The sequence below is a fragment of the Balaenoptera borealis genome (genome assembly GCF_965194805.1).
Source record: "Balaenoptera borealis genome assembly, chromosome: 10".
Classification (NCBI taxonomy): domain Eukaryota; kingdom Metazoa; phylum Chordata; class Mammalia; order Artiodactyla; family Balaenopteridae; genus Balaenoptera; species Balaenoptera borealis.
The window spans coordinates 70,989,271-71,013,184 of NC_138874.1; the positions used below are offsets into that span (position 1 = coordinate 70,989,271).

Below are 23,914 nucleotides of genomic sequence, written 5' to 3' on the forward strand. Positions count from 1 at the left end.
TCTTGAATTTTCCCCATCTCTGTGCTCTATGTCCTCTGCTGACCTTCCTGCCAGTGAGAAGGGGAGAAAGGAAGAGCTAGGGCTTTGGAGAGAGAACAAGAATGTGGCCTGGGAGTGATCCTTATCACGTGTATGTGCTCTGGGCAGCATCAAGGGTAGCTGGACATCCCTCCTCTCCACAATTACATCTGCTGGACAGATGACAGGCCATCTGTTAGGAGGGAGCTCACTGCCTGGGCGCTTCTATCACTGTAAACAGTGAGCAGGGCCTATTTTTCCAGGAACCAGATATTGAGAATTAGTCCATTACATGTAGTTCATGCAATTAAATGGAAATCTGAGGGTTATTCTGCCAGCAGGCATGTAGGTTTGAGATCATACTATAAAGATAAATGAGTCAAATTTGACCAAGAGTCTCCTTGAGATTGGGAACCTGAGCAACAGGGCTGTAAGAGCAGTCAGGCTTTGTTGGGGAGGGGGGATTATGGAAAAAAGAATAATCCCCCATGAGGATCTGGCAGGGTCAGTGAGACCCAGAGAGGCCAAAAGAGGAGCCCTGGGGCATGATGCTGGCATCTGTTGGAGATGCTGGCTCCTTTCAGGGATCCAATGGCTCCCTGGTGACAACTGCGCTGGTTTAGCTTGGGTCGGGCCCCAGGGCTCCTCCTTTGTCCAGGCTGGTGACTGGGGATGTCATTACTTCCATTCAATTAGCTATTTCCACCAGAAGCCATTGAAGTCTGGAGAAGGTGGCAGGTGAGGGAGAAGAATGTCCAGTCTGGGAAATCTGGGGGATGGAGGTTCCTTCTGGAGCTGCAGTGACAGGTGAGGGCCACCTGAGGCTCACCGTGAAGAAGATGTGGGGAAGCCTGGGGCAGGGGTCCACACGTAGCCTGGTGACCTCAGTGTGTTACTTTAGACCACTGGGTTCACCCAACATCATAATGCATTTCTCCCAGGAGATGGTGCTGTGGCCTGGGCCAGAAGAGGGATGACAGTAGGGGCCATAGGCAGGGCTCTGAGGTGCTAGGGACTCCGGCAACTTTGGTCACCATCATCAGAGTGACATGTCACCAATAGGACAGCCAGGAAAGCCAAGATGCCACTGAAGGGCCAAGGCTGGTCTTCAACACAAAACGCAGAAGCCAGAAGGAAAATGGCGGTGGGCAAGCCAGAGGTGTGGTTCCTGATCTGGGGAGCAAGCTGAGGGGCAGGGCTGGGGAGACAGGGAGCAAGGCAAAGGCAGGGCTGAGGGAGCATGAGGGTACCCAGACTTAAGTATCCCAGGTGCTAGGATTTGTACTCCGTTGCATATATGTTCTACAATCTAATTCTTAGGGCATCTCTGTGAGGTAGGTAATAATGTCTCCATTTTAGCAATGATGAAACTGAAAGTAAAAAAAAAAAATTAAGTGACTTATACCAAGTTATTCAGCTAGCATGACTGACCTAATTCAGATCAAATTCAAAGTTCTTGTTTGTTCCACTCCACCTCTCTGGGAGTTCTTTTCCTTCCTTATAAAGCCTGGGAGGCTGGACAAGATCAGAGTTCCCTAAACTTTAGCTTAGATCCACCTTCATGATTTTTGTCATCCTCACCTCTCATCTCTACTGTTATTGGTGTAAAACTTTTCATTAAGCAGTCTCACTTGTTTGTGTGTGTGTTAAAATGTACATAACATGTAATTTACCATTTTAATGATTTTTAAGTGTACAGTTCAGTAGCATTAAGTACACTCACACTGCTGTGCAACACTTTTTGTTTTTAACTTAGATATATTTTAGAAAGGAAAACATGCTATGACTCTCGCGAATGGAAACCAGTATGGCTTTCCGTAAACAAAAGTTAACCACTAGAATAAATACAGTGAAGACAGAAAGTTATTAAGTTGCAGCTGGTGACTAGTGCCACTGAGGTCTCTGAGATGAGGCCTGCTCCTTCCCACCCCCAGAGTCCCATGTCTTTAAGGGAGGGTCCCAAGTATTGGAGAAGTGTTAAAGATAGGACAATTCCTTCTTCATACTCAGAAAATTTGGGAGAGGAGTGACAGGGTCATTTTCTCGCTGTGTTGACGACGTGATACCATGCTGTGCCCAGGTACCTCCTTCCACCTTGCCCATCACAGAGCCCCCTCCCCGCCCCCAGGCCCCTGAGCACACCGTGGAACTGCTGGATGTGCACAGGCTACGGCCCTGCAAAGCTCTGTGACCCTTGACCCCGAACAAGGGGCTCTCTCTTTTCTTTCCAACTTGGATGAATGACTAGGAGCCACCTTCGGAAGAAGTCCTGCAGGTTCCCTTCCCATTTTCCCCAAGAGAAGCGAGGGCAGCTCCCAGACATCTTCTCTCTGTCTGAATCCCATAACAAGGGTTAGCTTGCCCAAGCTCCGCAAGCCCAGCCACCCTGGCCGGCAGCATGCAGAGCACTCGGTTACGATGTCTGCACAGGGCAGCTGTGACCAGGCCGCACCATGGCGCATGAGGCCACCGACTGCTCTGAGTGAGTGAACTTAGTGGAACTGGGTAGAAAGGCAGACGTGTTAAGCGCCTGAGGTGGAGCTTACAGGGCTGGTGGAAAACAGAAGCCTCCCCTGACAGGCAGAGGCCTCTGACACAGGGGTTTCACCACGAGCCAGAATTCAGTATGACATTAGATGTGTCTGGGTGCCCGTTTCCCTGCATAATGGAAGCAATGAAGTGTGTGCACCTGTGTCCTCCTTGGAAGCACTATGAGGCTGAAAAGGACATGAGGAAGAGTTGTTTTTTTTAAGCCATGGAGGGATGTTCTCTATCAACATTATAAGGAAACATTTCCATTACTGAAGCTGTGGATGTGTCACAGTAAAACAAGGTGTGATACCGGGAACGTGGTGGCAGGGGATAAAGCTCACTTTGGAGATCCCAGTGAAATGTCATGCTGAGTGGAGTCAGGGGCTTGGCGCTTGAGGGGTGGAGGTGCTGATGGGAGGGTCACTCTCTGCTTTCTCCCCTCTCCTGGACGTAGTTAAACACGCCCTCCCCCGCCTCCCCCGCCTGGAGCCCCGTTGTGATGCCCGCTGGACACAGGACGCACACTCCTCACCTGGGGCTTGCTCTCATCTTTGTCCTTGTAGTAGAAGAGCTGATCCCCACGCAGCACGAACCAGCGTTGCTGCCAGTTCTTCATGATGCTCCTCTGCTTCTTCAGCCAGCCCGCCTTCAGGACGGGGCCCAGCCTGCGGGGGCAGGGTGTCTGCCCAGGGCTCCGGCTCTGCTCCCCCATCACCAGGCTTTTGGAGCGGGCTGGAAGCCAAGCACACACACAGTGAGCACGAAAGATGGCAGGCCAGCGGTCAGTCCTTGCCCCACCCTGGCATCCCAGCTGCCCGGTGACCAGAGTATGGGAGCTTCGGCCAGCAGGGCATGATCATGCTTGGCCTATCTCCCCCTTGGGTTCAAAGGGGCATGGGTTGGAACCCCTCAACACCACAGCCCAAGGTCATCCACCTGGGGGAGTGCACAGCCTGCCTGATTAGTTTCTGCTATGTCTCTGGGATCCAAGATTCTGCCTTTCCCCAGGGTTGTTCATCCATCCATGCCTCCATGCACCCATCCATCCATCCAGCTTTCCATTTGTTCAATGACTCATTCATTCATTCAGCAACTATTTATTAGTACCTACTATGTGCCAATCACTGTTATAGGTGCTGGGGAAAAAGCAGTAAAATAAGAAACATAAACATCTGGATCCTGCTAGAGCTCACATTCTAGCAGGGTTCCTGTCACTCAGGCCCCAAGGGAGCTGGCCCCAGCAGACTCCGTCCCTGGTACCTGCGTGGCACCTCTCCCCTGGCGGCATCAGATCTCAGCACCATTGCCCAGAAGCCTCATCCCACCTGGCAAACCACCTTGCTACTTCCCTGGGATCATCCTGGCAGCTGGGCCTGCACCACAGGGCCTCTGCTGCAGGTGCTTGCTGTGACTTGCTGACGGCTCCCCGGCAGGGTGAAGGGGCCGCCCCTCCGACCTACAGCCACCGAGTGCCTTGAGCACTCCTGCCCCGCAGAGACCACTGAGCAGCGCTCTGCCAGGGTTGGTACTGCCCTTCACGGTGACTGAGTTCTTGCCCCTCCCATGCCTCCCCTACCCCTTCCCCTCGCTCTCCCCTCTGTCCTGGGGAAAACTTCTCTCCTCTCTCTGGCCAGTATCAAGGATACTGCTGCAGTGGTCACTAGGAGGGGCCATCCTGGACTTTGGAGGAACAACTCTGAGTCCAAACGTAATCACACTTACAATTCTTAGACCACGGATCCTAACTTATGATCGGAACGCATGGTCCCTGCAAGCCACAGTTGTTTCTTCCATCCCTTTCCTACTCGATCCCTGGCTTGGCTGCATGGTGAGCTCCTATTTATCCTTCAAGATCCAACTCCACAGCACCTTCCTTCTGATCTCTTCTAGATAGTCATTCCCTCCTCCACCAGGACATGTGGTCCATGGCTGGTATTTATTAATCTGCGTGGTTGCCTTTCTGCCCCTCTAGACTGAGGGGTAGGGATGGGAGGACATGATGTCTTATCTAGTTCTGCACTTGTGGCTCTCATCACCACACCAGGCAGGTAATGGATGTAAGACATGGTTGTCAAACATCACGGGCTACTTTGGCTTACTCTTTTATTTTAAATTGAAGTATATTTGATTTACAGAATCACCTGTCCTTGGCAGAAGCAGGGCTCCAGTGGAGGAGAGGAGAGGCCAGCCCCTGCTCCCCTCAGCTCACCAGGGAGGCGCTTCCTGCAGATGCCACTTAGGCTGCCCGGCCAGCCCGGGTTGTCCCCCAGCCGATCAATCACACAGATATTACTTATAAGGCCCATAGAGCATCTTGAAAGGAAAATCGTTGTTGTTATGATTTATTAATAACCACTGTTCCTGTCTTCAGCATTTCCTTGAATCAAGCCATGTAAATATTCCAGTTCTGTAAACATTTAAGCCAAGATTTCAACTCAAACAGCTCTGACCTTCTAAGGCTCCAGAACTAAGGGGAGTTTCTGGAGTTTCTGGCCCAGGAGCAGGCCTGCGACCTGGGGAGGAGGAGGGTGCTTTTTGCCCTCCTCAAAGTCAAGTTCTTTGGCTCACAAGCACAATCATTCATTCACTCATTCATTCATCCATGCCTTCCAAGTCTGCGGAGCTCCTCCAGGTATGGGGCAGAACCCCGAGTGGTTGGTGTTCCCCCAGAGCCCCAGGGCTGGCAGGAGAAATAACATAAAGAAGAGCCACACAGAGATGGAAGAGTCACAGGCCACGTGGACAGGCAAAGGCTGCAGACACTTAAATGAAGGTGCACCTTTCCGCTGTAGACATTTGCAGAGCCACCCAGAGGAGCGCCTAGGCTGAGCCTTGAAGGATGACCAGAATTTGGGCCCACCTCAGGGGAGGGGGCACTCCGATTTGCAAGGAAGGAACAGGAGTTGCATTTGCTACCTCTTGGCTCAGATCAACGAGTGTGCCGGCTTGATGCGGTCACCTATTCGCACTGACAAGCATCTCTTGAGAGGATGGACCACACACCCAGTCTCTCCTTCCTCACCCCCCAGTGACTGTCAACCCCAGTCGCTGCCAACCCCTTGCATTTGGAGATTTTGTCCTCTCCTGGAAACTGCTCTGATGAAATCCGACAGTCTGGTTCTGATTCTCAGCCTCTGAGACCCTTTGGTGCTCAGGCACATTGATTACCCTCTTCCTGAAGCTCTTCCTTCCTCCCCCGCTGCAGAGCCCAACTGCCTGGTACACCCACATCTCTTACCACCTGCCCAGCCCGTTCTGGCCTCAGTTCCTCCTGTTCTCCCCGAAAGTCCTGCTGTTGCCCAAGGCTGCCCCACCTGCCTTCCATTCCATCATGAGTCCAAGTCTTTATTTCTGCCCAGATCTTTCTCTGAAACTTCAGGCTCACGTTAAACCATCTCCATGGGGGACATCTCCATAGGGATGGTTCATGATCGCCTGTGCTCATGTTCAAATTCAATGCCTGCTGCCTACTCACATCTCCCAAACCTGCTCCCCATCCCCCTCCTCACCAAGGGCTCGTGACTGGGACCGGCCAATCTTGACAGCTTGGAGTTGTTTTGACAAACCCCTCCCCATCAAGTCCCAATTAGTGTCAAATTCTGGCCAAGTAGCATTGGCCAATTAGTGTCCAAATTCTGAAGATTCTCTCTTTGCACTCTTCTTTCTTTTCATTTCTGTTTTACTGAATCAATTCGAATTCTTATCATCCCTCGCCTGGACGCCTTCCTCTTACTCCCTGCCCTCTGCAGGAGTCTCCAAAAGAGATACGCAGCTGCCGAGGAAATCTTTCTAAACGCAGATATAATCAGCTTTTACTCCTTTTCTCCACAGTAGTTAGGGTATTTATCAATTACGTGCAGAGTAAAATCCAACCCCCAGCCTGGCAGTCACGATCGGTTCATGGGACAGCGCCACCCCAGCTTAACGATGCACCTCCCCATCCGCCCAGGGCTAACGGCTGCCGAAGGTGCCTGCATATTACGCCTACCTGGGACCTTAGGAAATCTGGTCTCCAGGTTTGTTGAAACACAACTTCCAGGGGAAGGACCTGGAATCTGGATTTTGAAGCAGCCCAGGTGATTCCAATAATCGCTGCCCTGGGGTCTAGTCACACTGGACAATTCCCCAGTGTAATGCCCTTTTGCTCATCTTCACTGTCAAAGTCGTACTTTCCACTCAACATTTGGGTCCCGTTGCACCTCCTCCATGTAGCTCTCCAAGAGTCACTCCACTAAAATTAGTCTCTTTCTTTTCACTTCAATTTCACCTTTAGAATAGTATGAATAACAGTCTGGTGTATAGTAGTGTTGTTTGTGCAGTGCATGTATCTACCTCTCCCCAAAACTGAGGGCCATGGAGAGCTAGGGGGCCCAACTCCCTCCTGGGAAAGTCTGTGTGCATGAGTGTGTGTTTTTTTCTAGTATGTAAGTACGTATGTGCATGAGTGTGTAAGAGAATGTGCATGTGTGAGTGTGCATGTGCATGTGTGTGTTTGCAAGCATATGTGCTTATGAATGTGTGTGTGTGTGCATGCTGCAGTGTGCAAGAGTGTGTGCACACATGTGTGTGCCATTGTGAGTGTACAATGAGGGTATGTTTGTAAGTATGTCTGAGAGTGTGGGTGCATGCATATGTGTGAGTGTGTTTGCAAGCTTCTGAGGTGTGTGAGCGCATACCTGTTTGGAGCAATCCTAAATTCGGAATCTGGGGTCTCGGTCCAGGCAGTCAGTTCTGAGCGAGCAGACCCTGAGCCCAGGGCCCGCAGACTCATCCAGGAGCCCTGGAGGCCTGAGATCCTTACTTGGAAGCCAGGCTGTTGGGAAACTGGGAAAGCTGACAGCACAAGCCAGGGGAGGAGAGACAGAGGGTACAGGGTGGGGTGAGTCTCTGGGAGGGTAGAGAGGAGGGGCCACCCTGAGAGACATTTAGGAGGCAGGGCTGATGACTGACGGCATGGAGAGGGGGACAGGCCAGCAGTCAAGGAGGGGCAGCAAGATGGTGCACATGTTAGATTTTGCAGTCTCTCTGACATCCAAGAGGATGTGTCCGGGGAAAATGGGACGCGGGGGAGGGAGCCAGCTCAGGAGAGAGGTGCTGCAGATCAGTGCCCAGCACATAGGAAGCACTCAGTCAGGATCTGCTGAATGACACTGCACTAAAAACCTTCATGAATTGCTCATTTAACCCTTCCAACAAGTGTTCTTCAGCCACCGGGGTTGCACCGTGCATAAGTGGCACAGCCTGTCTGTGAATCCAAATTCTCCCTCCTTCAGGGCCTGCTCGGGTGGTGATGAGGGGTTAGCTTGGAACAGCCGCTGGGTGTTGGTAGACTCGGCCCTCATTGCATTAGCACTGGGCTGGCCTTCCTAGAAATGCTGGCCCAGGAGGGGTGAAAATGGGAGAAAGAAGGAACTCGATGGGTGGACAGGGTGAGGGTAGGGTGGGTGGCAATGGAAGGGACGGACATGCTTAAGTGCCTGCAAGGGCCAGAGTCGGGGGTGGAAGCCCAGCAGCTGACATGAGTAATTTCACTTATTCCTCAGAATAATCCTGAGTTCTCAGATGTTCTGAACTGAGACTCAGAGGAAGAAAGCTGAAGGTTACACTCAAGGTTACACAGCAATGTTGTCATGTGGCGAAGCCAGGATTCAAAGCCCCGTCAGTGCTGATCACCGAGGATGCTACAATCCTTCCCCAGCAAAACCGAGACTGACCGGGGCCCTAAGTGCTTCAGCTCAGAGATGCCAGGAAGGGAGGAGAAAAGCAGCCTGCACAGGAGTGTGCCCAAGTGTCCGCAAGGTGACAGAGGCTGCCAGGGATGACAGCACCAGTCACTCCAACTCAAGAGGTCAGAACCCTGGGTGGAGGAAATGGAATGCAAGGACCCAAAGGTTCATTCATTATCATAGAAGGACAAAGGGCTATGCAGGCAGCATCAAGGTGCAGGGCCAGCCATGATTTTTTTTTTTTTTTGGCCTCATTGTGTGGCTTGCAGGATCTTAGTTCCCCAACCAGGGATTGAACCCAGGCCACAACAGTGAGAGGGCCCAGTCCTAACCACTGGACTGCCAGGGAACTCCCATGCCCTTTTCCTATCAAGGAAGTGTAAAAAAAATTTTTTTAACATCTTTGTTGGAGTATAATTGCTTTACAGTGTTGTGTTAGTTTCTGCTGTATAACAAAGTGAATCAGCTATATGCATACGTATATCCCCATATCCCCTCCCTCTTGTGTCTCCCTCCCACCCTCCTTATCTCACCCCTCTAGGTGGTCACAAAGCACGGAGCTGATCTCCTTGTGCTACGCAGCTGCTTCCCACTAGCTATCTAGTTTACATTCGGTAGTGTATATATGTCAATGCTACTCTCTCACTTCATCCCAGCTTACCCTTCCCCCCTGCCGTGTCCTCAAGTCCATCCTCTACGTCTGCATCTCTATTCCTGTCCTGCCCCTAGGTTCTTCAGAACCATTTTTTTTTTAGATTCCATATATATGTGTTAGCATACAGTATTTGTTTTTCTCTTTCTGACTTACTTCACTCTGTATGACAGACTCTAGGTCCATCCACCTCACTACAAATGACTCAATTGTGTTTCTTTTGCTTTTTTTTGCTTTTCTAATTATAATTGTGCTTCTTTTTATGGCTGAGTAATATTCCATTGTATATATGTGCCACATCTTCTTTATCCATTCATCTGTCGATGGACACTTAGGTTGCTTCCATGTCCTGGCTATTGTAAATAGTGCTGCAATGAACATTGTGGTACATGACTCTTTTTGAATTATGGTTTTCTCAGGGTATATGCCCAGTGGTGGGATTGCTGGGTCGTATGGTAGTTCTATTTTTAGTTTTTTAAGGAACCTCCATACAGTTCTCCATGGTGACTGTATCAATTTACATTCCCACCAACAGTGCAAGAGGGTACCCTTTTCTCTACACCCTCTCCAACATTTATTGTTTGTAGATTTTTTGATGATGGCCATTCTGACCAGTGTGAGGTGATACCTCATTGTAGTTTTGATTTGCATTTCTCTAATGATTAGTGATGTTGAGCATCCTTTCATGTGTTTGTTGGCAATCTGTATATCTTCTTTGGAGAAATGTCTGTTTAGGTCTTCTGCCCATTTTTTTGATTGGGTTGTTTGTTTGTTTTTTTGATATTGAGCTGCATGAGCTGCTTGTATATTTTGGAGATTAATCCTTTGTCAGTTGCTTTGTTTGCAAATATTTTCTCCCATTCTGAGGGTTGCCTTTTCGTCTTTTTTATGGTTTCGTTTGCTGTGCAAAAGCTTTTAAGTTTCATTAGGTCCCATTTGTTTATTTTTGTTTTTATTTCCATTTCTCTAGGAGGTGGGTCAAAAAGGATCTTGCTGTGAGTTATGTCATAGAGTGTTCTGCCTATGTTTTCCTCTAAGAGTTTTATAGTGTCTGGCCTTACATTTAGGTCTTTAATCCATTTTGAGTTTATTTTTGTGTATCGTGTTAGGAAGTGTTCTAATTTCATTCTTTTACATGTAGCTGTCCAGTGTTCCTAGCACCACTTATTGAAAAGGCTGTCTTTTCTCCATTGTATGCTCTTGCCTCCTTTATCAAAATTAAAGTGACCATATGTGTGTAGGTTTATCTCTGGGCTTTCTATCCTTCTCCATTGATCTATATTTCTGTTTTTGTGCCAGTACCATATTGTCTTGATTACTGTAGCTTTGTAGTATAGTCTGAAGTCCGGGAGCCTGATTCCTCCAGCTCTGTTTTTCTTTCTCAAGATTGCTTTGGATATTCGGGGTCCTTTGTGTTTCTATACAAATTGTGAAATTTTTTTGTTCTAGTTCTGTGAAAAATGCCATTGGTAGTTTGTTAGGGATTGCATTGAATCTGTAGATTGCTTTGGGTAGTAGAGTCATTTTCACAATGTTGATTCTTCCAATCCAAGAACATAGTATATCTCTCCACCTGTTTTTATCATCTTTAATTTCTTTCATCAGTGTCATAGTTTTCTGCATACAGGTCTTTTGTCTCCTTAGGTAGGTTTATTCCTAGCTATTTTATTCTTTTTGTTGCAATGGTAAATGGGAGTGTTTCCTTAATTTCTCTTTCAGATTTTTCATCATTAGTATATAGGAATGCAAGAGATTTCTGTGCATTAATTTTGTATCCTGCTACTCTACCAAATTCATTGATTAGCTCTAGTAGTTTTCTGATAGAATCTTTAGGATTCTTTATGTGTAGTATCATGTCATCTGCAAACAGTGACAGTTTTACTTCTTCTTTTCCGATTTAGATTCCTTTTATTTCTTTTTCTTCTCTGATTGGGAAGTGTAAATCTTTTGTTTGTCAGAGTTGAAGAAATTAAAGAAGTGAATGTACAGAAGAGGAAATACAAACAGCCAATAAAGATGTGTAGTGATGCTGGATTTCAGTAGTAATCAGGGGGAAGTACAAATGATAGCTATTATATGATGCAGCACTGTGTACCCTTTAGGCAGGTAAATTTTTAAAATTCAGTAACATCATGTGTTGTGAGTTATTGTAAGCTACTTTATAGAAGGCAATTGGGCTGTGTTTATTAAAATTGAAAACATGCTCACTCTATAACCCAGCAAATTCCGTTTCTTACCTCTTTCCTGCAGAAAGAAACACAAGTGCCTAGGTAGTCACACACAAGGATGCCCTTGGAGCACTCTGAGTGATCCCTAAAAATGGAAAAACCCAAATGCCCAACAATAGGAAAATAGCCAAATAAACTGTGCTGTATTCAAATTATAGGATGCACGGCAGAAGTTAAAAAGAATGAGATGAATGTATATGAGCGAACACGGTTAGCTCCCCTCTTCAACAAACACCTCAGAAGAGGTGTATTCACTCTTTCCAATTCCTCTCCTATTCTCTTTTTTAATTGTAGTAAAATACACTTAACGTAAAGTTGACCATTTTAACCATTTTTAAGTGTACAGTTCACTGTGGCTTTAAGTACATTCACATTGCTATGTAACCATCACCACCATTCATCTCCAGAATTTTTTCATCATCCCTAACTGCTTCCTGTTCTCTTTTGATCCCACCCAGTTAGCCTTCCCCTACCTCTGTACCACCAAAACTGCTCTTATCAAGGCCACCAATGACCCTCATGTTGCTTAATCCAAGGTCAAGTCAGCCCATCCATTCCTTCCCCTTACACCACTTGACCTCAGTTGGTCCTTCCTGCCTCCGTGACCATTTCTACCCTTGGTTTCCAAGACCACTCTCTCCTGCCTCTCCCCTTCTTCACTGGCTACCACTCTCAGTCTCCTCATCATCCCCACCTCTTAAAGTCCAGCACTGGGGGCTAGTCCTTGGACTCCATTTCTGTCCACACTCACTGTCTCAGTGATCTCCTTCCATCTCATGGATTAAAACACCATCGATGTGTGGAAGGCACCTGTGCAGAGCTCAGCCCTGAACCCCAGACCCAGGCGTCCATCACACCATCCACCTCCAGCATCTCATGGCAAAGTTCAACTCCTGGTCTTTCCCCACCCCCAAACCTACTCCTCTCATGGTTTCCCCCATCTCAGTCAATGGAAACACTATCAGACATGCCTATTCCCAGCCGCCATCATTTCTCACTTGAGTTACTGCTACAGCGTCTTCTCCAGTCTGCCATCTGCCATCCCCCCACTGCAGTTTCTTAACAGGGCAGCCAGAGACAGTTTTTAAAGATGGGAGTTAGATCATGTTACTTCCCTATGAAAACCCTGCAGGACTCCCCCTCTCACTCAGAGTAAAAGTAGGAGTCATCACTACAGCCTACAGGGGTCCTTGGGACCTGGTCATGTGGCCTCTCGGACCTCCTTGCACTTCCCTGCTCTTGGCCACACTGGCCTCTGCTGTTCCTCAAACAGGCCAGCCATGCACCGGCCTCCCGACTCTGCACCTGCCATCCCTGGCCCCATAGGGCTTCCTCTCAGCCCCTTTGTTCTTTATTCAAATGCCATTTTCTCAGTGAGGACTTCCTGACCACCCTTAAGAAGATGTATCCCCAACCTTTCCAGCTCCCCTTTTCTGCTTTAATATTTACTTAAGTTCTATTATAGCGGTGGAAGAGAGCAAATAGCAGAAAAATACACAAATTATAAAACTATATAAAAAGGGAAGAAAAACACAACCCCTTAAACAAAAGGTATATTCACAAGGTATATTCAGTGGGTACATGCATTTGCATAGAAGGGACATGTCACACCTGTAACGGTGATTTTGGTCATGAAGGGGAGGACGGGGCTGTAGTATTGCGGTTTTATACAGGAAGGAATGCATGCATAGCTTACATAAATTAAAATAAAAACTTTAAAAGAGAGAGCTCTTTTGGAATGGAGCTAAATCCCCTCAGGAGATCTAAAATAGCAATTAAAATATCACAAGTTTGATAAATGTTTATGCAGATTTATCTGCAACAAGCACTGCGCTGGGCTGTGGACCACAACACAAAGAGATGCCTAGCCTCTGCCTACTCGGAGCTTCCAGGCTGAACAGATGACGCTTCATGCAAGCATGGCCCAGGCCCACCTGTGGACCTTCTATGGGATCAGGTCGGGGGCCCCCTCTCTGTAGGTGAGCCCCTCCACTGGGCCTGGGTCTACTCCAGCCTGTCTGCTCCACCCCATCTCGCATAAGGAGGGGCTCAGCAAGGGTGAGCAGGTCATTCACTCCCCCAGTGTTTCAACGAGAATACCTGGCAGCTGCTGCATCTTGGAAATGGCTGAGAACACATTAAAGATACCTTACACAGTGGAACATGCCAAAGCTCTGCCCAAATTCCCTTGATTCCTTTTTCCTGTCTTTATGCCCCCTTACTTCCAACAGCTTACCCCGGGTGGTTTTTCAGGGCTGCTGGCCCGTTTTGAAGTCTGTCCTTGGGTTATTGGAGCCATTCTGAGCAGGCACTGGGAGAACTGGAAGTGCCCAGGAATTTACATCCCTCCCTCGCCCCACAGCCCTTGGCCAAAGACTCCTGCATATGGGAGCCTGAAAGCCCCTGCAGCCTTGTTTCTAGTTGGACACCACTTGGAGGGATAAAGAGGTGCAATTCACATTCAAAGTTCCCCTGGGGCTCAGGCTGACACCCCTCCTTTATTCGCTTTGCACCCCAGCTTGGCTCTCCCCTTCCTGGTGCTGCTACCCCCCTGCCGCCCCTCACTGGTGTCCCTTGGGAGCACCTGCTTATGAAATTACCACATACACTACTCATCTCAGGGTCTAGTTAGGAGATCCACACATAGCACACCTGATCGTCTTCAGGGCCTTATGACCAGGCTGTGGCAGCATTGGCCTTGGCAGCTGCTGGGGCATCAGCACCCTGTTTTTCCATCTGTAGCTCTGTTAGTGCAGCCCGAGAGCGTGGAGGAGTGGCTGCACTTGAACTAAAACACAATTGATTTATAAAAGTCAATGGGATTTTAAAGCCGGGCTGGGGAAAGAGCAAGATGGCTCTCAGAGCTGAATTGATTTAAAGGGTAAGTATTGAGGCAGAGAGATTAATGGAGAAGAGAGAGGTGAGGTAATGGAAGGGGCACTCTGGAGGGGGCCGGACGAGACGGTTTCATGAAGTTAATGCAATTTGCAGCTAAGGGCAAGGGGGCCTCGCCAGGTTCCTGTGCTGTCCTGGGAGCACTGCATGAGCCTCAGATGATTTATTACAGGATGGTTCCTGAGTGCCCCTTACCTTTAAAAATTTTGTTTTGTTACTTAGCTTCTTTCTGGGCTCCACTTGGTCATCTGTTCTTTGCTAAGTCCCCCATCTGAGGGGTCTAGAGAATCAGCCAGGCCCTCCTAATGGATCTCACTTAGGGGCCTGAAAGGTGAAGGACAAAGGGAAAACCTACCACCCCCCTTAAGTAAAAAGTATTAATTTTAATATAACTCTGAGGGGTTCTAGAAAGTTTGGATTTTTTCCATAATGATTATTTTAATGCTTTCAAAACATCAACATAAAAGATCACTTTCTTTACCATTATTTTTATTGGCTCTTCCTGGGTCTGTTTCCTGACTCAGCTGGTGCTGGTCTTCACCGAGGGGGTGCAGGAGGCAGGGCAACCCCCAAACTGCTTGACCTGCACTTCCATGCAGTGTGAACCCCCAGGTTCAACTGGATCCAGTGTTCTTTTATCCATTCATGGGGCTTATGGGGCCTCCTGGGTGTCCACCCTGTGCAAGCCACTGGGGTATGGAAATGAAAGGCACGTGCCTGCCGTGGTACAAGTAAAGGGAGAACAGAGACATCCAAATACAAGAGTCTGTCATCTCGGCACATATAAAGGGAAATGAGAGTGTGAAGGCAGCAGCAAGGAAGTCAGGCTGGGAGGTTGGGAGTCCAGAAGTGAGGCTGAAGCTGGATGAAAGAATGGAGTAAGCTGTTAAAAGGGATCAGGTTATGCCACCCCCAAATATGCCACTTTGGCATATTGATTATTTTGAGCTGAAGGCAACTGAGAAACAGCACACAGGAAGAGCTCTTTTCCTGCCCCCTTTCTGCTCAAAAGCAGGGCATAAATTTCCCTTTGTAAAGGTGCCTTGCAAGTCCTGTACCAGGAAAAGGAGAATGAGATTCTTATCATCAGGAGACGACTTGAGTCTGCATAATGAACCTTACTAAACAACCCTTATCTACCATACTTTTCCTCATCACCTTCCCACAGTTTACTGACCCTGGGTTTAACTGCCTCTTTTGTATAAAGCACCTGCCCATACACTTAAAACTATCAATAAAATTTATACGTCTTTTCTCCTGTTAATCTTTTAGCAATTTAATTAGCAGGCCTCAGGGACAGAACTTAAGAGGGTAGAGGAAAAGTTTTTCCTCCCCTACACTATGGAAGGCGGGGAGGGAGAAAGGGTGTGCCCAGCAGATGGAACAGGAAGACATGCAGGATGAGAGAGCATGGGGTTAAACCCAGAAAGTCTGGCTCTCAGGCTCTTAACCCTGACTCTCACAGGACCCATGTCCCTGCCCTAGAACAGACCAAACCCTAACCCCTTCCTACCAAGACTAATGAAAAACCCCTTTCTTTGAGAAAGACAAGCCTGATGGACGTCATCTAACCTCTATCCACAGGCTGGACCTCTTGCTGGAACTCCTTTAAAGAGGCTATGCTTTAGCCATTATCGACATGGGTATGAAGTCGGGAAGATGAGAAGGCCTCTGTGAGCCTGTGTGCAGTCAGGTCTCCAGCTTCACTTCCCACTCATACCACACACCCCACTCTTTCCAGATCAACGACTGGTCCCCACAAAGGCCATTTTGTGCCAGACAACTGCACCTCTGTGCTTGCCCGCCTGATGAGCCCTGACACTCTTGAAGTGTTGGTGCAGCCGTTTCCTACTATGTGAAGACTCCTCTAGCAGGTTCCCAAAGCAGGGGCTTGACTGCCATCCATTATGCCACCCCATAGATGGCACACACTTCTGGCCGGACACATGCCTCTCAAATCTCTGTGTTGATTTGTGAGCTTCTCATGGCCAGAGAGGGTGCCCTCCTCATGCTTGATTCCTGGAATGTAGCAGAGAGCCTCTCAAATGCTTGCTGAATGAATGAGTGGACATAAGACAGGAATCCTCAAGTTCAAAGAAGATGGGAAAGATCAAATCCAAGAGACCTTGTGCCTCTACAGATGATCCTCCTGGGCTGGAAGAAATCTGTCAGCAGGATTTCTCCTACCCATGGCCTGTTTCCACATGATGAAAGGTTTAAGGGCACAAGATCACTGATTCTACTCCTGTAATCAGAGGAACGCAAGTAGGAGCAGGAAACAGGGAATGTAGTTTTCCTACTTTTCCTAGTTTGGTGGTGGGAGTGGAGAGGCCAACTGAGGTCATGGAAAGGGCACAGGATTTGTAGGCTCTTTAGCCTCTTGGAGCCCCAGGTTTCCACATAAAATGAGAGCAAAATACAAATCTTATCCACTTCCTAGACCATGGTGAGGAAGAAATGAATGACACTTTGAAAGTGCTTTGTAAACAGAGAAGCGCTGAAAGGATGAACGGTGGTGAGTACTGTTTCTCTTTGCTGCAGGCTGAGGCCTTGGGAGGCCTCTGTTCCCTCTATTGGACCTCGTCTGGGAGCAGCTGGCCCTAGGTTTGCTGCCTCTGCTCCTGTTCAGATTAGCAAGCCATTCACCAGGAGCCAGGGATCAGTGGAGTCGATGTAATTCAATATTGATTATAAATTTCATTTCTGCCTGCCTACCGGCCATTAGCTTAGATCAATACATTCTCCACCCTTGGTTAAGTAATCATGGAGGCTGTTGATGATTTCAGCAGTCAGGCAGGTCCCTGGCTGCCTTGGTTGGGGGAGCCCAAGGCAGCTCACCCAGTCTAGGTCTAACCCAGCTCAGGTCTGTCTTGCAAATAAATCATTTATTCTTGTCTGCAAACGTGAAGGTCACGGACAAGTCTTCAGTTCTCTGGGGCCAAAAGTCCAGCCTGGAGTTCCTGGAGCCCAGCATCTGGAAGTGCCTTATATCCTGAGTGTCTAAGAGTGCTGGGTTATGGACTCTGGGTATCTCCCACGGAAGAACTCAGTTTTCCCATCAGCTGGTATCTGGGAGGAGAGGCAGGAGGAGGGAGGAGGCCTGGGTTCACAGGACACAAACTGCCACCTTCATCTCCTAGTACAAGAGCCTCGGTGGCAGCAGAAGGACTGGTGGTCTGGGGCTGGGGTGTGTCCAGAAGCAGGGGAACCTGCCTGGCAGTGGCTGAATGCTCTCAGTAGATGTGCTCTGACAACGGTCCTGCTGTCCCCTCACGCCCTCTGCAGATGGCAGATAGGAAACACCATCAATCCCACAGCATTTACTGAACATCTATCTCTTTTCTCCCTGCCCTCAGGGTCACTCTCTGGAGACCCACTGCCCACAGTGCAGCCAGCACCATTGTCTAACGCTCTGTCCAGACACATCACTCCCCTGTTGAGAGCCCTACCTGGATGTGGGATGGGTCTGTTCTCCCTGCCGCATCACCTGATCCCTTCACTGCCTTCCTGCGTAGCAGGCTCACGGTTGGCCAAGTGCATGTGCCTCTGGGTCTAAATTCTTCAGAGAATTTAGATTCTCTCTGCATCTCAGGCAAAGCAGATGCCATATCACCTAATTAGGTTACTGGCCCTTTGCTGTCCCACGCTCAGGGCCCTAGCGGTGGTCTGTTTTAGGGAGCCCTCAGAGCACCTGACAAGCCTGGGCGGGGGCAGCATGGGATGACCATGGGCATATTCGGGAAGGCCACACTATTCAGAACCAAGCAATCAGAGGAGGCCTATGAATCCCATGGTCACCCCTTAAGAGCAGAAACTTCCCTCTGAACAATCTTCCAGTGTGAACTGGTATGAGGTCAGGCGACCTCCAGTCTATCACTTCTTGACCACACCTCACATAGCCCTGCAAGCTTTAGGGTGAGACCTGGCAGGTTCCTGCTCTCCCACCCCCTCCCTTCCCCAGCCCCCAGAGGCAGCCACTTCAGTTGGCTCCTTTGGTATTTACCTCTACATTTCTTTTTTTTTTTTTTTATTGCGGTGGCTTCTCTTGTTGCGGAGCATGGGCTCTAGGTGCACGGGCTTCAGTAGTTGCAGCACGGGGGCTTAGTAGTTGTGACACGTGGGCTCTAGAGTGCTCGGGCTTTAGTAGTTGTGGCACACGGGCATGGTTGCCCCGCAGCATGTGGGATCTTCCCGGACCAGGGCTCAAACCCGTGTCCCCTGCACTGGCAGGTGGATTCTTAACCACTGGACCACCAGGGAAGTCCCTACCTCCACATTTCCAAATAGTGTTTATTTATCGCTATTTCTTTCTTTCACTTTTTCTTCATTACCCTCATCTAGTTAATTAACACATGCATCAACTCACATATTTATCTTTTTTGTGTGTGCGAGAACATTTAAGTTCTACTCTCTTAGCACATTTCAATGATACAATACAAGGTTATCAACTATAGTTACCATGTTATACATTAGATCCTCAGATCTTATTCATCTTATAACTGAAAGTTTGTACGCTTTTACCAATTTCTCCCTATTTCTGCCACCTCCCAGCCCCGGCAACCACTTTCTACTTTTTGTTTCTATGTTTGCTTTTTCTGTTTTTGTTATTAGATTCTACATATAAGTAATACTATGCAGTATTTGTCTTTCTTTGTGTGGCTTATTTCACTTAGCATAATGTCCTCAAGGTCCATCCATGTTGTCACAAGTGGCAGGATTTCCTTCTTCCTCATGGCTGGAAACTATTCATATATATATATGTTTTTATATATAACATTTTCTTTATCCATTCATCAGTTGATTGACACTTAGGTTGTTTCCATGTCTTGGCTATTATGGATAATGCTGCAATAAACAAGAGAGTACAGATATCTCTTGAGATCCTGTTTTCATTTCTTTTAGATATATACCCAGAAGTGGAATTGCTGGGTCATATGGCAATTCTATTTTTAATTTTTTGAGGAACCGCCATACTGTTTTTCATAGTGACTGCACGAATTTACAGTGTACAAGAGCTCCCTTTTCTCCACATCCTTGCCAATATTTGTTATCTATTGTCTTTTCGATAGTAGCCATTCCAACAGTTATGATGTGATATCTCGATCTGGTTTTTGATTTGCATTTCCCTGATGATTAGTGACACATTTTCATGTACCTCTTGGATATTTGTGTATCTTCTTTTGCAAAAATGTCTATTCAGTTCTTCTGCCTATTTTTTAATCTGTTTCTTTTTTGCTATTGAGTTGTATGAGTTCTTTGTATATTTTGGATATTAACCCCTTATCGGATATATGATTTGGAGATATTTTCTCCCATTCTGTTTCTTTTCATTTTGTTGGTGGCTCCCTTTGCTATGCAGAAGCTTTTTAGTTTGAGGTAGTCCCACTTGTTTATTTTTGTTTTCCTTTCCTTTGCTTTTTGTGTCTAATCCAAAAAATGATTGCCACCACTGATGTCAGAGACAACCCCATACGTTTTCTTCTAGGAGTTTTGTGGTTTCAGGTCTTATGTTCAAGTCTTTCATCCATTTTGAGTTGATTTTTGTGTATGGTGAAAGATAGGGGTCCAGTTTCATTCTTTTGCTTGTGACTGTCCAGCTTTCCCAACACCATTTATTGAAGAGACTGTCCTTTCCATATACTGTCCGTTGTATATTGCTGGCTCCTTTGTTGTAAATTAATTGACTACATATACATGGGTTTATTTCTGGGCTCTCTATTTTGCTCCATTAATTTATGGTCTGTTTTTATGCTGAATCACTTCTTGATTTTTTCCATTTTAAATGTTATCTATTGATCTCTATGGAAGATGAGGATTTTATTTATTTCACTCTCCTGTCCCCATCACACATAAGCACCCACTCCATCCTCCCAGTGTATTTTTAGTTGGATCAATATGCAGAATTTGCATTATTAGTACTACGTAATTGCTAGTCCCAGCTGAGCTATGTAGTATACTGTAATATTTTGTGCACCACTTTTTGTTTTCCCTGGAGTTCATAACTGGCTTGCCTTTTAATTTGCTTAGTGTTCTACTATGTATCAATAATTCAACCTTAAATATTCCAACAATTGTTCAAATCTAATTTTCATGTATTCACAGGCAGTGGGCATCTTCTTAAAAATCACACTGCATTTTATTACTCAAAGAATTTATAGCTCTCCTGGAGACATGCAGGGCCACCTGCAGTGGTGTTTGGATAGTGTGAATCCCTGTGCTGGGTTAGGGAGAGGGCATAGGCCTCAGCACTGGATAGACATGAATATGAATTCCACCACTTGGTGGCAGGGTACCCACAATTCTCCTTCCACATCTGTTGAAATGGGAATAATGATGCCTCATCATAGTGTAGTCATGAGAATTAAATAAGTACAATGGAAATGTCTGGAGCACGGAGGGCACACAATAAATGTTGGTTTGCTTACTTGTGGGAAAATCAAGAAAAATAAGGCCAGTGAAAGTACTTCATCTCACTCATAGAGCTTTCTCTCTGTATCCCTAGAGTATTGACCAGGCTCTGCACATTCATCAGGGCTTCTAAGACATTGATACTCCTATGAAGGAAAATAGCTCAAGCTACTGGAGCTTTGCTCATCAGGCTAATGATCTCCTTTAAAAGAAGGAGCCTCCTTAATCACAACATCAATTTTATTTTGAAATATTCTAAACAAAGGCAGAAACTCTAAAAGAAAATATTGATAGGTTGATGACATAAAAATTAAAAACTTATATACATCTGGGGGAAAAAAGCCCTTGATATAAAAGTAAAGGGGGCTTCTCTGGTGGCGCAGTGGTTGAGAATCTGCCTGCTAATGCAGGGGACACAGGTTCGAGCCCTGGTCTGGGAAGATCCCACATGCCCCAGAGCAACTAGGCCCGTGAGCCACAACTACTGAGCCCGCGCGTCTGGAGCCTGTGCTCCGCAACAAGAGAGGCCGCGATGGTGAGAGGCCCGCGCACCGCGATGAGGAGTGGCCTCCGCTTGCCGCAACTAGAGAAAGCCCTCGTACAGAAACGAAGACCCAACACAGACAAAAATTTTTTTAAAAATTAATTAATTAAAAAAAAAAAAAAGTAAAGGGCAAGCAACAAATTGGGAAAATATTTGCAACATATAAATCAATCAAGGGAGGGCTGACTTTCCTAAGGACCTGGACCAGTTAGGTCCAGAGACAGTGCTTCAGCGTTCCAGGCTAATGCTTTCTCTGCTATTAAGCCACTCAGTCACTCATTCATTCATTCAACATAAATGTATTGAGTACCTACCAGATGTCTGGCTTTGGGGTATAATGATATTCAAAACCAGAAATGGCCCCTGCTCTCCTGGAGCACACAGTCTAGCGGAGTGACAGTTATTCACCAAATAGTCACACTCAGGAGTGTACAACTACAACCCAAGGTAAGTGCTACAAAGGAAAGGAGAGCACGGAGCAGAGGACCCAGTTTAGACTGGGGTGTGTGGGAGCACTTCCTTGGCTGGCGACACTTGAGCTGAGAACTGGAGGGTGAATAGGAGTTAAGAAGTGTGTGTGTGTGTGAGAGAGAGAGAGACAGACAGACAGACAGACAGACAGAAGGAGGCATTCCAGCTGGGGAATCAGGGTGCCAAAGCCCTGTGGTAGGAGGCCCATGGAACAGTTGAGGAATGGGAAGAAGGCCAGTGTGGCTGGAGCTTGGAGAGTGAGAGGAGGCTGGAGGTTTGGCCAGTGGCTAGACTGTAAGAGGGGCCTTACGGGCCATGGTAAGGACTTAGGATTTTAACCCAAAGAGCGATGGGGAAGCCAACCAAAGGATTCCAAGCTGGGGCTGGAGGAGGAGGCCGGAGGTGGGTACAGGCTGGATTTACGTTTGAAAAGATGGCTCTGGCTTTGGAATGGAGAATGGATGGGAGCGGGTGGGGTGAGGCAGAGTGTTATTGCCACAGGCTAGAAATGATGATGGCTGGGATGATAACATGAGATTGAGTGAGACAGGCAGAGTCAAGAGCTCTTTGGGAGGTAAAACACTTATCCTTGTGGAACAGGGCAAGACCAGATCAATAAACCTTTATTTTGGGCAGTGCTAACGGGCACAGAGGAGGCCTCAATCAAGATTGGGGGAATACACAAATCTTTGAAGAAGCAGACCCTGGGTCAGTGGATTTCAGGAAAGGGAGCAATCCCAGCAGGCTGCGGTAGCATCAGGGTCAAGTATTTTGGGCCTTTGTTCTGACTATGGCCTGGACAGATGGGGATGAACCCGGTTCCCCTCACAGAATCTGGTGATGGGCATGAGCTTATGGCTTGGGGCTCCGCTGCCCTTCCTCACCCTGGATAACTACCCACGTTGCTCCCAGGACAGAGGGTGCCAATCTTATGTTTTTATTTTCTATCTTAAAAAATAAATTGCAATTTTTACAGTGTCACAGAACATGTGCACTTGTGACTTGCTCCACTGTGTGATAAATTCATGGAGTTTTAGTAAATTTATCTTATTTTTCTCCTGGGAAAACTGGCAGGGGTGGGGTGACCTGTCTCTTGCATTCCCACTCTGGAAATATATCAACAATTCTCAGTAGAGTTAGAGTTTGCCAGGCGTGGCATCAGCAAAGGCTCCCTGGACGGGACCCTGGGAGTCAGGCAGGAGCTGAGTGGGGCAGAGCCAACCACACCTGGGTCCAAATGGCCTGGTCTGGCTTCCACAGGCCATGACGAGCTAGGGTGAGTCTGAACTGGTCCTAAGCAGGCAATAGCAAGCTAGAATCACAGTATTAATGGCCAGTGTGAGCTGGTATGAACCAATCTGGACCACTTTCCCAAATCAGTCTAAATTGTGTGATGCACGTAAAAGCAAGCACACTGTTTGAATTTACTGGCCTGTTTTGAGACATTTCCAGCTGGTTTGGGTGCCTCCCTACTTTTTTGAATTATTATTGTCCTCTGCTGTGTGTGTGTGTGTGTGTGTGTGTGTGTGTGTGTACAACACCTGCCTCATCTGCCTCTAACTACTTCTTGGAAGTTGAGCTCAGATTGACCAAACTTAGTTTTATTTGCAGGTAAGCGACAGTAGGGTTTCTCCTGGAAGGTTCTCAATCTTGACATCTCCCCCTCCATGGGACAGCTTTAGGATGATGGTAGGCTTTGCCGGCTCTCTCAGGGCTGGCCTGGATGGGGACCTTCCAGGAAATTAACAGCTAACATGACCCTGGGGAAGAGTCCTTGGGAAACCCCTATCTGCAGAGCAGCAAAGGCTTCTGAGCCAGCTGACAGGGGCTGGTTTTATTAACTATTCCAGAAAGTGACCCCAGGTCTTTTTCACTCAACCCATTGTACCCAGGTGGTGGTGTAGTCTGGAAGTATGTCTGCAATACGTATCGTCTGGAGCAGTCTGGACAAGGCAGTGTGTGGATACCAGGGCCTGTGATCTGTATCCTATAGACAGGCTGGGTTTATGACATGTAGCTTGCCCAACTCCTGAAAGGTGCAGAGGGTGATGAATTTTGAGGAAAGGTCTTCCTTCTACCAGAGCCCAATTTCTTAGAGGCATTCACATATAATTTTGGCCTGTATTCCTCCAGAAATGTCCCTGCGTGATCTGACTCCTGACCTGGTGTCCAGCCCCAGCCTCCTGGCCCTGTGTGCCCCTCCCCTCCCACAGCATCTGCACGTGCCGATCGCTGCCTGAAACGTGGCCTCCTCCCTCCACCACCCTTTGCCTAGGTAGCCCCACCATTCTTCAGCTCACAGCTCAAGCACCACTTGCTTCCTCTGGAAGCTTCATTTGTAGTATACGTTCTTATGCTCTTAGAATACTCCTTGTCATGGTTTATGATCATGTATTTTTATGGGTAAATGATTATCTTATAAATATCTGATATATAGCAC

The 23,914-nt window shown here is 47.5% G+C and overlaps 1 protein-coding gene across 9 annotated transcripts in view; it reads right to left on the minus strand.

The window, feature by feature from the left end:
* The window catches only part of ARHGAP22 (Rho GTPase activating protein 22), a 203,929-nt gene that overhangs the window by 131,267 nt on the left and 48,748 nt on the right, over positions 1 to 23,914 (minus strand). For all 9 annotated transcript variants that reach the window (XR_014248941.1, XR_014248942.1, XR_014248943.1 and 6 more), the window contains exon 2: positions 3,083 to 3,282. Coding sequence is in view for 6 of the 9 variants with exons in the window: in XM_082407134.1 (XP_082263260.1) it covers positions 3,083 to 3,282 (200 nt within the window). In the remaining 3 variants the exon portion in view is untranslated. The remainder of the gene's footprint in view (positions 1 to 3,082; positions 3,283 to 23,914) is intronic.